Here is a 15,604-nt window from a genome sequence, read left to right as displayed (position 1 = left end):
TATACAAGGTTATGATGTTAGCGTTGCGCATGTCCTGTGGAACCTCTCCCTCTCTCCAGCACAGGCAGGGTAGCTCATGCAGGAGTTCCAGGAGAGTGTCTGTGGCACACTTGATTACCTCTGGTGGTATACCATCCTGGCCCGGAGCCTTTCCTACTGCAATGTTGTCAATGGCTTTCTTCAGTTCATCCACAGTTGGTTCCTGATCCAGTTCATCCATTACTGGTAGGAGTTCGACGGCATCGAGAGCTGAGTCGACCACAATGTTCTCATGTGAGTACAGCTCGGAGTAGTGCTCGATCCAGCACTCCATCTGTTTGGCTTTGTCAGTGATGACTTCACCAGATTTGGATTTCAGAGGTGCCATCTTGTTCTGGGTGGGTCCTATCAATATTACCAATATTCCTATCAATATTAGGAATATAAGAAAGTGAATTTAGAAAAACCTGGTTTAAGAATGCTCTTGGACAAAGAACAAATTCATGAGCTAGCCACATCTAAGTGTGTTTCCAAGAAGCGTCAATAGCTGGATTTTTGAAAATATATTATTAATTTGGAGGGAGGGGTTATATTCCCCCTTCTAATTATTTTTACATGTATGTAAGTAGGTATGGCCTCCTTTTTCCAGTTTTTTTTCCTTGAAAACATATTACATATAGAATCATAGAATGCTAGGACTGGAAGGGACCTTGAGAGGTCATCGACTCCAGCCCCCTGCCCTCATGGCAGGACGAAGTACTGTCTAGACCATCCTGATAGACATTTATCTAACCTGTTCTTAAATATCTCCAGAGAAGGAAATTCCACAACCTCCCTAGTCTCTGGTCTGGCCATGGTCTGAGGAAGTGGGTCTGTCCCATGAAAGCTCACCTAATAAACTATTTTGCTAGTCTTTAAAGTGCTACTTGACTGCTTTTTGTTTTGATAGTGTATAGACTAGCACAGCTTCCTCTCTGTTACTATTCAACCTCCCTAGGCAATTTATTCCAGGGTTTGACCAGCCTGACAGTTAGGAACTTTTTCCTAATGCCTAATCTAAACCTCCCTTGCTGCAGTTTAAGCCCATTGCTCCTTGTCCTAGCCTCAGAGGCCAAGAAGAACAAGTTTTCTCCCTCCTCCTTATGACACCCTTTTAGATACCTGAAAAGCGCTATCATGTCCCCCCCACCTGCAATCTTCTTTTTTCCAAACTAAACAAGCCCAATTCCTTCAGCCTTTCTTCATAGGTCATGTTCTCTAGACCTTCGATCATTCTTGTTGCTCTTTTCTGGACCCTTCCAATTTCTCCGCACCTTTCTTGAAATGCGGCGCCCAGAACTGGACACAATACTCCAACTGAGGCCTAACCAGTGCAGAGTAGAGCGGAAGAATGACTTCTTGTGTCTCGTTCACAACATACCAGCTCAGTGATTTGAGCATTGGCCTTGTGAACACAGGGTAGAGTTCAATCCTTGAGGAGGCAACTTAGGGGTCTGGGGCAAATAGGGGGAAAAAAAAAAGAAGGAAAGAAAAGAAAACCTGTCAGGGAGGGTGCTTGGTCCTGCCCAGAGGGCAGGGAACTGGACTCTGTGACCTCTCGAGGTCTCTTCCAGTTCTATGAGATATGTATATGCATAGTAAAGACAAGAGGGCAAACGAAACAGATTCATGCACTAAACACGAAAGGTATGTGTATATGTAGTTATACGTATATGAAGTTAACTAAGATGAGGGCATTTAATATTGCAACCTATGAACTGCAGTATTACATGCCCTTATCTTAGTTAACTACGTATAAAAAGAATTGAAAAACAGTTAGAGATCGATGGCATATAGAATACAATAGAAGAAAAAAGAATGTGAAAGCTTGTGAAATAACCTCAATTAACTTACCATAATGATAGCAGTTTTTATTGTACATCTCTGTGTTATTTCTCGCAGCACAAGTAGTAGCGCTGTGATGCTGTTTGGAGGGGCTGCTACAGAAACATATGTGAAATCCTGATCTAATTTAGGGGAATCACAGAACAGCATTGTGGAAGAAGGTGAAATCTATGCAAGTTGCAGTGTATTATGGCCCAGTGAGGTAGAAGAATTGAACCACACTTTATAGTTTGACATCTCATGATGGAAATGAGTCGTCAGCCGAGCTTTGTAAAAGAAATGTATGGCTTTTTACTCTCCTGTAAAATATTTCTGCTTCTAAGGCAAAATATATCATGCACTAAAGTGAAGCAGTTCAAAATGCCTCCTGGGCTGATGTGTTTTGTTACGATTTTACAGAGCTCTCAAAATTTATCTTGATGGCTTCTTTAAGGGATTAAGAAAAAAAAATGATTGTCGGCTGAATGGCCATGTTGCCACTTGTTCCAGATCTAAAGATGAGAATGAATCTCACCTTGTAGTCACTAGAACCTAGGTGTTTGCATGCTCACTGATCTTGTGAGGTAAGATGTGTCCTAAAGTGCCCCAGATGTGAACTTCTAAGGTAGGGTTCTCTCCTTTCCAAGAGACTCAATGGCTGGAGAAATACACAGGGCAAAGAGCTCTGTCTCAGGCTCTGACATGCTGAAGTATTTGGTCTCTTCATCCTCTCCATCTGCTGGCCATTTATGACCATATAATAGGCAAAATTGGAACTTGCTGTATTTATTAAAGTTTGAAGAACCCAGAGCAGTCTCTGGTATCCGCTGAAGGGCACAAATATTCAGCATAGGTGGCTGGCATAGTTCCAGGCTGTAGGGGCCATTCAAGTGGGGAGGATGGCCACAAATAGCTCCTCCATGATGAGGTGTACCCAAGGCCCCAGTCCTGCAAAGAGTTTTGTACATAAGTAATTTTGTCTATATATCTTCACAGGATGGTGGCTTGAGATGCAGATGTTGTGTGAAATAGCCCTGTGAAAGTGATTGCTTTTCAGTCTGCATATTTTCTCAGGCATGGGTCTCTTGAAAAGTGGAGCAAGAAAGGAGAACTGATTAGAAAGTTTGGCCACTGAATGCCAGACTTATTGGAAGTTCAATAGGTTGAAAGAAAACTGCCTTGAACTTTTAACACTGTTTTAGAAGCCTGCGGAAAAATCCACTTAATCACTATATGCATGTAAAGAATTCTAAAGGAAGCACTTTCAACTAGGAAACGCTGAAAATGTTTCAAAATCGTCATCCACATGAATCCACGTGTGCAATCCTTGGGATGCCTTTTTTGAAAACAGCAATAAGAAATGCGGCCTGCGAGCATAATATACATACATCTGGAGGGCTGTAATTGGAGTGAGAGACAGGGATCAAGAGATTTCCACAAGTCATTGTAAGGAAGAGCTGCATTTTTCTGTGTTGCAGGGAAAGGCTGTTCATCTTCCGATTCAGTGTTAAAGAAGCCGTATCCCAAACCAAAATCAGAACATGCTTTAAAAGAGCTGTGAAAACTTCATAAATCTCTTCCCGTTCCCTGTGTCTCTGGCTGCAGCTCTTAATGCCCTGTTTTGATGTACGACATCAGGATAACTGTTTCCTTCTTTTTTATTTCATACTAACTTATTTTGCTTTTATAGTGACAGAGAGGTAGCCATATAAGTCTGTATTCTACCTAAACAAAAAAGCAGTCATGTAGCTCTTTAAAGACTTAACAAAATAATTTATTAGGTGATGAGCTTTCATGGGACAGACCCACTTCTTCAGATCATAGCCGTACCAGAACAGTAAGGCTATGATTTGAAGAAGTGGGTCTGTCCCACGAAAGCTCATCACCTAATAAATTGTTTTGTTAGTCTTTAAAGAGCTACATGACTGCTTTTTTATTTTGATTTAATGTATATATTCTGCATTTACTGCATACAACATTTAAAAAAATAACTCAGCCATGGTCTAGATTAGATCCAGTCACTATGAAGTGTTTTATATTCCAATGCACTTTCTGCTACATGAATTCCTTCATGTTAACTCCTCCTTAATAAATATTTCATTCATGTAAAAAGTATATTCAGGCTACTAAGTGCTGTACTGAGAATTACGGAGCTAAGAAGTACTTGGTCGTACAAATGCTATGCTCTGTAGCATTCCCTGTGGAGATTTAACCAGGACCTCAAAGTTGTCTGTTCACTTCCTGCACAAGATGTATCTGTACAGAGGGAAGTACGTGTTCCAGGAAACACAGCTCCATTGGCCCGTTGCATATGAGTATCAGAATACTACGTAGGATTTGTTTCATAGATAACTCCAGTGAAAGTGAAGGGGCACACCCATTAAACTGTGCAGCAGTTTACTAATCTGTGCTTTTTCTCCTATAACAGTGAAAAATTTTGCTTACGTTGCCTAATATTAATCAAGCCTGTCCAATCCAAATACTTGGAATAAACAAAATGCAGCCACTATAGCTCTATCAATGAGGATTTGTAATACTTATTTATTCTAAATTGCAGTGTTGTTACTGAGAGTGGAATGAAGAACTTTTTTGCCCCTGAGAGAGTACATCTGCCATTTGGATACTGCTAAATAATCCCTGCCTGAGATAACTTTTATCCCTTGATCTTAAAGATGCTCTGTAGAGCAACTTATATTCTTTATATGATGCACTGGATTGCACTAAATATTATTAACTTTCTCCTAGAATTGGTGAAATGTTTTCACTAAAACTTTGTTTTTCTTTTTGGCAAATGTATGCAATTTCTGTGACATTGAAACTTTTCTCAAGTTCACTTCAGTTTTGCCTAATTGTTGTGGTTAAAATTAGAAAAATCAAAAAATGTCTTGACATTTTAAAAATGATGTCAGTTTGGCTTAAAATACATTTTCATATTAGAATTTCTTTTAATTTTATAAGTCAAACATATTTTTAAATGGTCTAAACTAAATTTCTCATTTGAATCAAATGATTTTTTTTTTAAATCAAAAAATCCATTATTGGCCCAGTGGTATAATATCAGGGAACAGAACTTTTTATCTTCCTGTTGTCATTTCTCTTTTCAAAGTCTACTGAAAAATGGATTGCAAGCTTCAGGTAGACATAGCAGTTTTCTCATGGACAACAAGAATTTACTTTAAGGGTGCATTTAAGTTATTTGACACATGTAGGGACAGAACTAGAAGTTCTGCTGCTACTCACCAACCAGCTTAATATTTTGCTGCCTTAGAGGATGACCAGCAATGCCAGTGGACAGCAGCAGCCCTGTTAACTAGCATGGCTGAAGTGGTAATTGGGATATCCACCTGGCTAGATGGATATGTGTATTCATTCCTGATCTATATGCATTATTCATATGTATTTATACCTCATTAAAAAGTCTGTATGAATATATAAATTTAGTGCTCATGCTCCAGATGTTGTTTGTGACCAGTTAACCTGTTTTGATAATTTCCAGGCTATCCGATGCACTCTGGTGAACTGTAGCTGTCTGTGTTTCAAGCCTGGAAAAATAAACCAACGACAGTGTAACCAGTGCCGACATGGATGGGTAGCGCATGGTAATATTCCTTTTGTAAATCTGTCATAGTTCTTGCATGGTTCTCCTCATCATAGTATTTCAACTCTTTGATTTTTTTTAATACACATCACACTCAGTTTTGTATAACTCTTGTCACTCATGTATTTTCTACTTTCTTTTACTTTTATTTCCAGCCCTAAGCAAATTAAGGATCCCCAACCTGTATCCAACAAGCCAGGTAGAGATAGTGCAATCTAATGTGGTCTTTGATATCAGTAGCCTCATGCTGTATGGAACCCAAGCCATTCCTGTCCGGCTCAAAATCCTCCTAGATCGTCTCTTCAGTGTCCTGAAGCAAGAAGAGGTAATACAGATTCTCCATGCACTGGATTGGACGCTGCAGGATTATATACGTGGATACGTGCTACAGGTATTATAGTGAAAGCCTCCTTGATACAGAAAAAAATAGTTGATCAAAGCAATGCCCTTCAGTTTAATCTTGGTACCTGTGGACCACATTGTGTCATCTATTTTTAGTTGAATTCAGTGGGAACTTAGTCAACCGTAGACTTTAGGGCTGCATCTACACATGCCTCTTCTTCCAGAAGTGGCAAGCTAATGAGCTCTCTGGAAGATGCTAATGAGGTGTGGATGCAAATTTTCTAGAACTTAGTAGCATATCAGCACGTGGTTCAGAGTCTGGAAGAAGCTCTTCTGGACTCCAAAGTACACATGCAGATGCGTGGCCCACAGGGATCTTCTGGAAGGAAACCCTCCACGGGCCGTGCGTCTGCACGTGTACTTTGGAGTTCAGAAAAGCTTCTTCTGGACTCTGAACCACGTGCCGATATGCTAATGAGGCACAGAAAATTTGCATGCACACCTCATTATCATCTTCCAGATGGCTCATCAGTGTACCACTTCTGGAAGAAGCTGGACGTGTAGAAACAGCCTACAAGTTTACTATTGTAAGAGCAGGGCCACGAGTCGGTTTTTATTTAGTTATTATTCCTGTGTGTGTGTGTGTGTGTGTCTTGAAATTTACCAGCCTGTGGGGAAGGAATTCAATAGCAGTCTAAGTAAAGGCCTCAGGAACTGACCGAAAGTATTGTTTAACAATGAATTTTATTTTAATTTTGCACTGTAGGGTAAGGCATTTACAAGTTAACCTGTCAACATTTAAACACCATGGCCTATATTCTTCTGCAGTGCAATTCCAATGACTTCAGTGGAAGCTACACTGAAGTGGAGCTAAACCAATGATGAAGTTGGCCCTGGGTGCTTACACAGAAAATACTGTCTGGAAATTATTTTTTATGTAAAGTAGCATTATGATCTTATATTATGACACAAATCAATATTTAATGGTCTTGATAATCTTGCTTTTTAGTGTTAGGATTAAAAATATGGAATCAATTACCTTGAACCTCTTGCACATGAAAAATTTATGATGGTACGTTCATCATCTTAGAAACTCTTACATGCACTGTGAAGAATCTCAGTAGGCCATCAAATACATGTTCTGTGATAAAATATTTATTGTAGTTATTGGGAAGATTTAGGCATAGCTGGAGTTTGAAAGAACTCCAACACTCTAGTGTAATTACAGCTGTGCTCTCTGAACACTGGCGATAGATCAATACAGGTTCATTTGTTCTCTGATCTTAGTTGCTTGGAAGATTATTAAACCTGCAGTGGAAGAATACTTGACTTAAATGTGGAGCTAAATATTGGTCTGATTGGTCCATCACCACTCTTTGTACTCACATGTTGCTAAGTGTTGTTCAGATTCCACGCGTCTTAATTTTTGTGAAAAACTACAAAATAGCTTGTTAGACAACATTACTATTAGTTCAGAAAGAAATAAAATCACCACTGTGTTGAAACTCAAAAGACAATATCACAAAATTGCCATCAAACTGTCTGTAAGTAGAGTAATTTTACAAACTTGCTAGAGAAGAATTTCTGATCCCTGAGAAAGGGCAGTCTCCAATATGTTTAAATGAATGTATCACTCTTTTAAATATGCTTTGTTTTAGGATGCTTCAGGAAAGGTGCTGGATCACTGGAGCATAATGACTAATGAAGAAGAACTGGCTACTCTGCAGCAGTTTCTTCGTTTTGGAGAGACTAAATCCATTGTAGAGCTAATGGCAATTCAGGAGAAACAAGGGCAGTCCATTATAGTACCTACGACAACAACTAATTTGGATATTAGGGCATTTATTGAAAGTTGCAATCAAAGAAGCCCTAGTCTTTCTTCATCCATGGACAAAATGAGCCCTGCCAACATTCATCACTTTGAGAACATTGTAAATAATATGGCTTTTGTGCTGCCTTTCCAGTTTTTCAGTCCAGTGCCTCCACCTTTAATAGGTTCACCATCAGAAAGATATTTGCTTGACCAAAGTCAAGACTGCAGCAGGGAAACGAAACAAGATGTTCAGATACTATTTTCTGAAAGCAGTGTCGTAACTTCCAGTTCTTCTTCCTTTCAAGTTGAAAATGAGAGGCACATGAATAGCCCAGATGGCACGACTAAAACTGAAGATGATGCCCCTTTAAGTGATTCTAGTTCACATAATACTGTAACAAAGCTTGAAAGGACACCAGTATCTCCAGAAAATAAAGTGAAATCATCTGAAAAAAATGGCATTGGGCCAAGGAAAGGACGCGTTTTCTGCACTGCCTGTGAAAAGACGTTTTATGACAAAGGAACGCTGAAGATCCACTATAATGCCGTGCATCTGAAGATCAAACACAAATGCACAATTGAAGGCTGCAATATGGTATTTAGCTCTTTGCGTAGTCGAAATCGTCATAGTGCAAACCCCAACCCGAGACTCCATATGCCAATGAACAGAAACAACAGAGATAAAGACCTGAGGAATGGTTTGACTGTCGCTGGGCCTGAAGATATTAAAAAGACAGACTTTACCATTTTAACCCCTGATAGCAGACCCATTACCAGCTATGTCAGCTCATGTGTGGATTCAAAGGTACAACCCAGTTTTCCCAGTATTGGACAGAACGGTGTTCTCTTTCCAAACTTAAAGACAGTTCAGCCAGTTCTTCCTTTTTATCGCAGTCCAGTCACACCAGCTGAGCTTGCTAACACTCCAGGCATACTCCCGTCTCTACCTCTCATTTCTTCATCAGTACCTGAGCAGCTGGTGGCTAACGCATTGCCTTTTGATGCGCTACCCAAGAAGAAATCCCGGAAATCAAGCATGCCCATCAAAATAGAGAAAGAAGCTGTTGAAACAGTGAATGAGAACAGCAGCCTTGCCAGCTCCGATGACGATACACCTCTGCAGGTGGTAAGTGATGGAGAGGTGGAAACCAGTGAGCATAGGATAGAAAAGCAGATGAGCGCCAGGGTGGAAGAGCACCCCCATTCAGGTAATTCATGGAACTCTCTCTCTGGGATAGAGGGCCCAAAATATTTTGATTCTGTCATTGAGCCAAATAACAAATACATCAAGGAACCCTCTGAAAATGAATTTGATCACTCTAAGAGACAGGTTAAGCCAGAAGAAAAGCAAGCATTAAAAATAGCTTCCAGTGAAATTGTGTGTGAAGATCCCAAACAACAACACAGTGATGTTATAAAACCAGTGACTACATCCTCTCTTTATATTAAAGAGCAGCCAAAGCACAGGATTCCTAATAACGATTGCGCTGAATTACACCACCACTTGCTAACTGGGGGCCTTTTCAGTGCTTTCTCAAGCAGGGCTGCTGCTGTTCCTTGCTTAGAAGACTCTAAAGATATGGATCATATCAGCCAACAAGTACTAGGGATTCAGAAGGCAGAAAGCCGCTTTCATTGTGACATCTGTAAGAAGACATTTAAAAACCCTTACAGTGTAAAAATGCATTATAAAAATGTACATCTGAAAGAAATGCATATTTGCACAGTTGAGGGCTGTAATGCTGCTTTCCCTTCTCGTAGAAGTCGAGACAGGTAAGACAACTATAAGCAGAGTTCTCTTTATTTTACCCTCATAATGAGGACCTAATCTGAAATTTAAATAAGTGTTTGTAGAATATGGAGCTGCAGAATTTTTTTGTGTTTCTCTCTATAACGGGTATGATAATTTATCAGCGTGTTCACAGAATGAAAATCCATTGAAAGAAATATTTCTTTCCACTAGACTACAAGGATTTAAGTAAACCCTTGAAAATTTCATAACTGACAAAGATTGCAGTACCTGAAAAACTACTTTAGAATATCAGTGAAAAGCCACGCATTTGTGAATTCAACCATTTTCCAGGATACACACTTGGGGATTTGTGGGTTTAATATGTACTTTTGCGTATCTCAGTGTTTTTATAAATGCAAAAAATAGGGGGCTAAATTATGATAACTTTGCTCAGTTTTCACTCTGTCCTTGCTTTATACGACTAAAGTCTCACTGGAAGATTTTAAACCAAGTGGGGAGTAAAAAAATATGGAGAACAGTGGGATTTTTCTCTCGAGCTACTGCAAAATTAATATTGCACATTACAATATCAGTATATGCAAACGTTAAAGGTGAACATGCAATGTTAACTACCCTTTGTGTGTGTGTGTGTGTTATAATACTGTCTTTAATAACAAGCTCATGCTTGGTCTTAGCCAAAAGGTGAAGCCATGGGCCCAAGTTACTGATGCTACTTCTGTTCTAAGCCATGGTAAATCCATAGATTTCAGGCCACATATGCATAAGTTAACAGAAAAAACAAGAATTGAAAATGCTCCATATGAGCCACTTAACTGTAATTTTGAAATCCTCAGTTTTGTATAGTTTATTGAGATATGGTATGTGGTAACATATTTAACAATTACCAGGAGTCCTGTGGCACCTTAAAGACTAACAGATTTATTTAGGCATACGTTTTTGTGGGTAAAAAGTTGTTTTTATTCATGAAAGCTTATGCCCAAATAAATCTGTTAGCTTTAAGGTACCTTGGGACTCCTTGCTGTTTTTGCAGATACAGACTAATACAGGTATCCCTCTGAGAAAATAATTAAAGATTATGACCTTGACTCATTGGATTGGTACCACTGTGTAGCACTGCTGTAACTCAGGCTGTAGGCCCAGATTGTAGAAAGTCTGCCTGGATGGAATGTGTAGTGACACAAGATACCAGAACTCCATATTCTGCTGTGAGACTGTCATTTTCGAGGAAACTGTCTGTTTAAAGCTTTTTCCTTGTTAGTCTGGATGACGCCCCTGCAGCCATTTTTTGTTAGATAAGGGTATGAGTGAAAAATAGCAATGACTGCCTGTACATCAAGAAAGTTGATTTATATTGAGCAAAGTGATGCCTGTTTGAAAATTGTGTTGTGGACATAGCAAAGCATTCTGTTGAATGCAGAAGTGAGCTCGTCGGGGAGACACATGCATAAGGGGTGCATCTGCAGCACAGCACCTGTTTGACGGTAGAAGGAAGCAGTCTTCAGCAGCTTGAGCCCTATGTTTTCTGACTGTGGAACAGGTCCAGTTGCCAGTCTCTCTCACTTCTTTGTTCTGTGGGGACATAGGTTCATAGTCAACTATCCAGCTCATCTAACATTACCCAATCCATTCTTGATATGTGAGTCCTTCAGGAAGAGGTCATCCAGGCTATTCTGTAACCCCACTAAGCCCGCATTAGGTCTGGTATGTGAGTGAAGCGTAGGAGAGTATCTGGGCTGCTGACTTCCAGGAAGTTATTTTCGATTCACACAGGAACAAGTGAGAATAATCTAAGTCAAGCCAAAGACCTATCCCAATGTATGAATTATCTCTTTTAATGTTCTAGTGGCACCTGATTAATCATATGCATTTCACACTGGCTACCAAATATTGGGTACTGTTTGCTAATTAATAGTTTTCAAAGAGTTGATGTTTGGTATTGATGAAAAAATCATTTTTGCTAAGCTTCTCTTTGTTCTTCTAGACATAGTTCAAATTTAAATCTTCATCATAAGCTTCTGACCAAAGAGACACTGGAATTCAAGGACAACCATTTCAACGCAACATACCTCTTAAAAGACCTGGCTAAGGAGGTTTGTCAAGATGTGTCTTTAAAACATGTTGAACAGACTTCTGTTATCTTCAAAGGAATGAACAGAGCAGGCAGCTTGGTTTTTCCACTGAGCAAAATCAGAGAACCCTGTTCTGAGAATTATGGGTATGATCCGATGAATGATGGTGCCGTTCTGGATTTAAGCACTACTTCCAGCATTAAATCTGAGAGCAGTGCCCATTCCTCTTGGGATTCTGATGGAGGAAATGAAGAATGCACCATACCTTTGGAGGACAGTGATGAAAGCTGTGAAGGACCAAGCCTAATATCCAGTGAGGAGCTCTACCAGGACTGTACTGTAATGGAGAAGGTGAATCCAAGTTTTACAAGTTTACCTTCCAGTTTGCCAATAACTTGTCATATATGCCAAAAAAATTACAGTAATAAAGGCACCTACAGGGCTCATTACAAAACTGTGCATCTCCGCCAGCTCCACAAATGTAAAGTCCCAGGTTGCAACACAATGTTTTCCTCTGTTCGTAGTCGAAATAGGCATAGTCAGAATCCCAACTTACACAGAAGTTTAACCAGATCACCAAAGAGCCTCCAGTAACATCATACTAATCTCTATTGACTTTTTACTAAAAGTAAATCATTTCAGATAAAGTAATTGAAATAATTTTTAAAACAAAACACAAAAAACAAAACAAAAAAAACACCCCATTTCATGTGAAACAAGCTCCATTAACATATGGGGTCAAATTTTTCTCTCAATTACACAGATGCTTTGCACATTCACTGAGCAAAATGTAGTGCCACCATCTTTAAACCATTATTTTGTTTGATGTTAAATAACATCAAACATCAATTTTTTTATGGAAAAGAAATCAGTATTTGCATTGGGGTGAGTGTGGCACCGTTAATTGAAGTCCTTTTTGATATTGAAGTTCAAAGTAGAAAACTTCGATTTCATGGATTCTGTTGTGTTTACATGTTAAATGGGATTAGTTTTCTAGGGTGTCAATAAATATGGGGGAGGGGTCTTGGGTTGAGGCGTTGAAGACTGTCATTTCATTCCTTAGGCCATTGTCCAAAACTCACTTGCAGTATTAAATTATGGTTGTTTTCAGTTCAGTTTTCACTGAATTTCAAAAGCCAAAATGCAAATTTTAGAAGAATGTAGAATGAGATGCAAATCCTCTACAAATTCTATAGTCCTCATTCTTTGATTTTGTGGGAATTGTACTTAGACAATGCTTGCATTTTCTGGCCCTTTGAGAGTAGACCAGAACTAGATTTAGAACAAGAAATACTTATTTCCATTCAAGAGAGTGTCTTGGTGAAATCTGAGAAATCATGATATCTATCAGCAGAAGAAAGTTAAGTGTATTGGTTCCCAAACAGCAGCAAACACATCTAAGAAGCAGAAAAAAAGTAAATCCTCTATTTTAATACATTTTGACCTCTACTTTCAGAAAAAATGGAATATTGGTGGAAACTCTTCCAAATTATTTATAATTTTAAAGTTATATTTTTTTTTCAAATGTGAGGGAAAAAGTTTAAAATATCTGCAGTAGGCAGTCTGGTTGATTTGTTGTTTGTTTGATTGTTTGTTTGTTTGGGTTTTTTCCTCATCTATGGGAAGAACACACTGATCTGTGTAACAGTAAGAAAAAGAGTGCATTTATTCTGATTCACACACTTTTTTGATATTAGAACCTTGCTTGAGATCAGTTAAAATATTTAATGTCCTTATACCTGTCACTGTAATTAACAGTATTCTGCATTATGTTCTATGCACTTAAAAAGACTAATTTGCATTGTATTTAAGAAAACACTTTGATAATATTTAATTTGTAGTTATGTCATACTAAGGCTGTATGTGTATATGTGGTACAACGATGTGCTTTACTGAATCATTTTTCAATAGCAGAAAGGCTAAAGCAGGCTTTAAAAAACACTTCGAAAAAATGGCAAGCTTTTTCATTTTGAGTCAAGTTTTCATGAATTGTAGTAGGCAAGCGTGATGATGACAGCACAGTTTGTACATAATATACCAAAGTGTTTAGAGTATTTGTGGTTTCTAGGACTAATCTGGATCTTGGTCTTTATTCATTTTTGTGACTGAACAAGATTTGACTGAATTTCTGGATTTAGGTTTTAGAAAGACTGGTGCAAAGTTATTGCCATATGTCTTGATGTTTAACTTATTCTAAAATATACTATGGTATTGTAACCATTTTATATTGTACAAAGGAAGCTAAAGTGAACTAAATATTTCATTAATTCTTTTGAAAATCTGGTTGTGTATGCACACAAGGAAAAAAAGTGACATTTGCAGTGTTGTACATGTTTGTGCTTGCTGAAAATGGGTTTCATATGTTGTGTACAGTAATCTTATTTTATATTTACGGTAGATTTCTGTGATATTAAAACAATTTGGGCTTGAAGCAGTTAGGAAAAAATGTTGCTAGGCTGGGACCAGATTGTGCCCTCAATTTTTAAGCAGGAATTAATGTGGATGGGAATTTTAGCTTAAAAAAAAACCAATGGTATAATTTTGAATGCTACAAAAGACACCCTCCGCCCGGTCTTCTGATGGCACAAATGACTTATTAGCAACTATTTGATATGTTGGCTTAATCATTAAGGATCTGTTTGAAACCAAGTGTGATGTAAATGAATACTGTAATGCCTGGTTATTTAGTTTGTCACCATTTCCCAAATGGTAACTTAATTTGTATACCCTAAAAATTTTGTACGTGTTAATAAAAACATATGATAATGTCTTTGATTCAAAGCAAATAGGTTTCTGTAACTAGAAAATTATCATTCTGCCACTTTGTGTTTACAGGGTTGTTTAAAAATAGTCTCTCAGCTAAAAGAACCTTGGTTTGACAGTTGTTGTAACTGCTACCACAAAAAGGAAGCCCAATTACTTTAACGAGCCATTATAAGTGACAAGGTAATTGTTACCAGATTATATATTGATTTTTCATCCTGTAATGTGCAATTTGTTTAAATATTGTTGCATCTACAGTACGTGGAGGTAAAGCACTCAGCACTGAATGTTGTTTGAATTCAATATTTTGGCCTTTACCTTAAATATTTATACATGAGAAAAGCTTTTATATTTCTTGAGACTCTTTGTTGTTTACTCTCACAGTTTTGACAAGATGAAAGATTGCCTAAATTCTTAAACTCAGTGGCCACATCTACATGGGCAGCTTCTGTCGACAAAACTCAGCTCTTTAGTTGGCAGCGATATCCCTGTTCCCAGTCAGGTTTATCAGAGTGCCCATATAGACACTTCTGTCGGCAGAGAGGGCTTCCAATTCCCTGAGCAGCCCTGTTTGCAGAGGTTCTGGTCGGCCGTTCTGTTGGCACATGGTAGGGCAGTCTGGCTGCTGTCGACAGAGCTGTTTGCTCTCTTGATCCGCTTTTATGTGTAGATGTGATATGTCGACAGAGGTACTGCCGAGATTTCTCTGTTGATAGTGACCTTTGTTGACAGAGGCTGCCCATGTAGATGTGACCACTTAGTTTCCACACTGCCATTGCTGGGGGGCATGGAGCAGTGTTCAGATCACATTCCTTGTAGGTACCTGGCAGGGGAAGCTAATGATCCACCCAGTGGACCAAATCTGGGGATGAATCGTGTTCGCATGCCACCTGATGCACGTTGCCCGTGTGCTAAGAAAACGGCTGTCTTTCTATTTTAGAAATATATCGTGCTTAGAACTGCTGGCATTCCTTATTACCTTATTAGCAGGGAATTCAGGGAAACAACATCATGGCAAGACATAGTCGTAGTATTTTAGGGGCTTGTTCACACAGTTTCATAGAAGTTATACATTGCTATTGCTCTTTTGGGGCCTGACTCAAAAGTAACCCCTCAATCAATGGAAATCCTTCCACTGAACTAGGGCTCAATCAATCCTGCAAATGTTTACAAACATGATTAAATTTACACATAAGTAGTCTTCTTTATTTTAGTGTGATTGCTCAAAGGGAAAGAGAAATGTGTTGTAAACATTTGCTGGATCAAAGCTTGACATGGGAATTGACTGGGCCTAGACATACTAGACTTTACAACACAAATACTCCTTCCTCTGGATCTGTTCCATTGTGTTATTGCCTCTAATTACTTAAACTAGATCTTGTCACTACTCTGGGATTCGCGAGGAGGCAGCATTCAGGAAAACT

At 38.7% G+C, this 15,604-nt stretch overlaps 1 protein-coding gene across 1 annotated transcript; it reads left to right on the top strand.

The window, feature by feature from the left end:
- The first annotated feature begins 5,157 nt into the window (after positions 1–5,157).
- BNC1 (basonuclin zinc finger protein 1) lies at positions 5,158–12,011 on the top strand. Its single transcript, XM_075006928.1, has 5 exons — positions 5,158–5,166; positions 5,339–5,441; positions 5,596–5,831; positions 7,441–9,368; positions 11,330–12,011. The coding sequence occupies exons 1-5, from the start codon at positions 5,158–5,160 to the stop codon at positions 12,009–12,011; spliced, it is 2,958 nt and encodes a 985-aa protein (XP_074863029.1).
- The last annotated feature ends 3,593 nt before the right edge of the window (positions 12,012–15,604 follow it).

This window comes from Carettochelys insculpta, chromosome 12 (genome assembly GCF_033958435.1).
Source record: "Carettochelys insculpta isolate YL-2023 chromosome 12, ASM3395843v1, whole genome shotgun sequence".
NCBI classification, from domain to species: Eukaryota; Metazoa; Chordata; order Testudines; family Carettochelyidae; genus Carettochelys; species Carettochelys insculpta.
Note: the sequence above shows the minus strand (reverse complement) of the source record. Positions and strands in the feature narration are given on the sequence as shown.

Excerpts from the sequence above, each read along its gene's own strand:
- BNC1 (XM_075006928.1), top strand. Across the intron at positions 5,442-5,595 it reads ACATGGATGGGTAGCGCATG|CCCTAAGCAAATTAAGGATC; the intron begins GTAATATTCCTT and ends TTTTATTTCCAG. Across the intron at positions 9,369-11,329 it reads TCTCGTAGAAGTCGAGACAG|ACATAGTTCAAATTTAAATC; the intron begins GTAAGACAACTA and ends TTGTTCTTCTAG.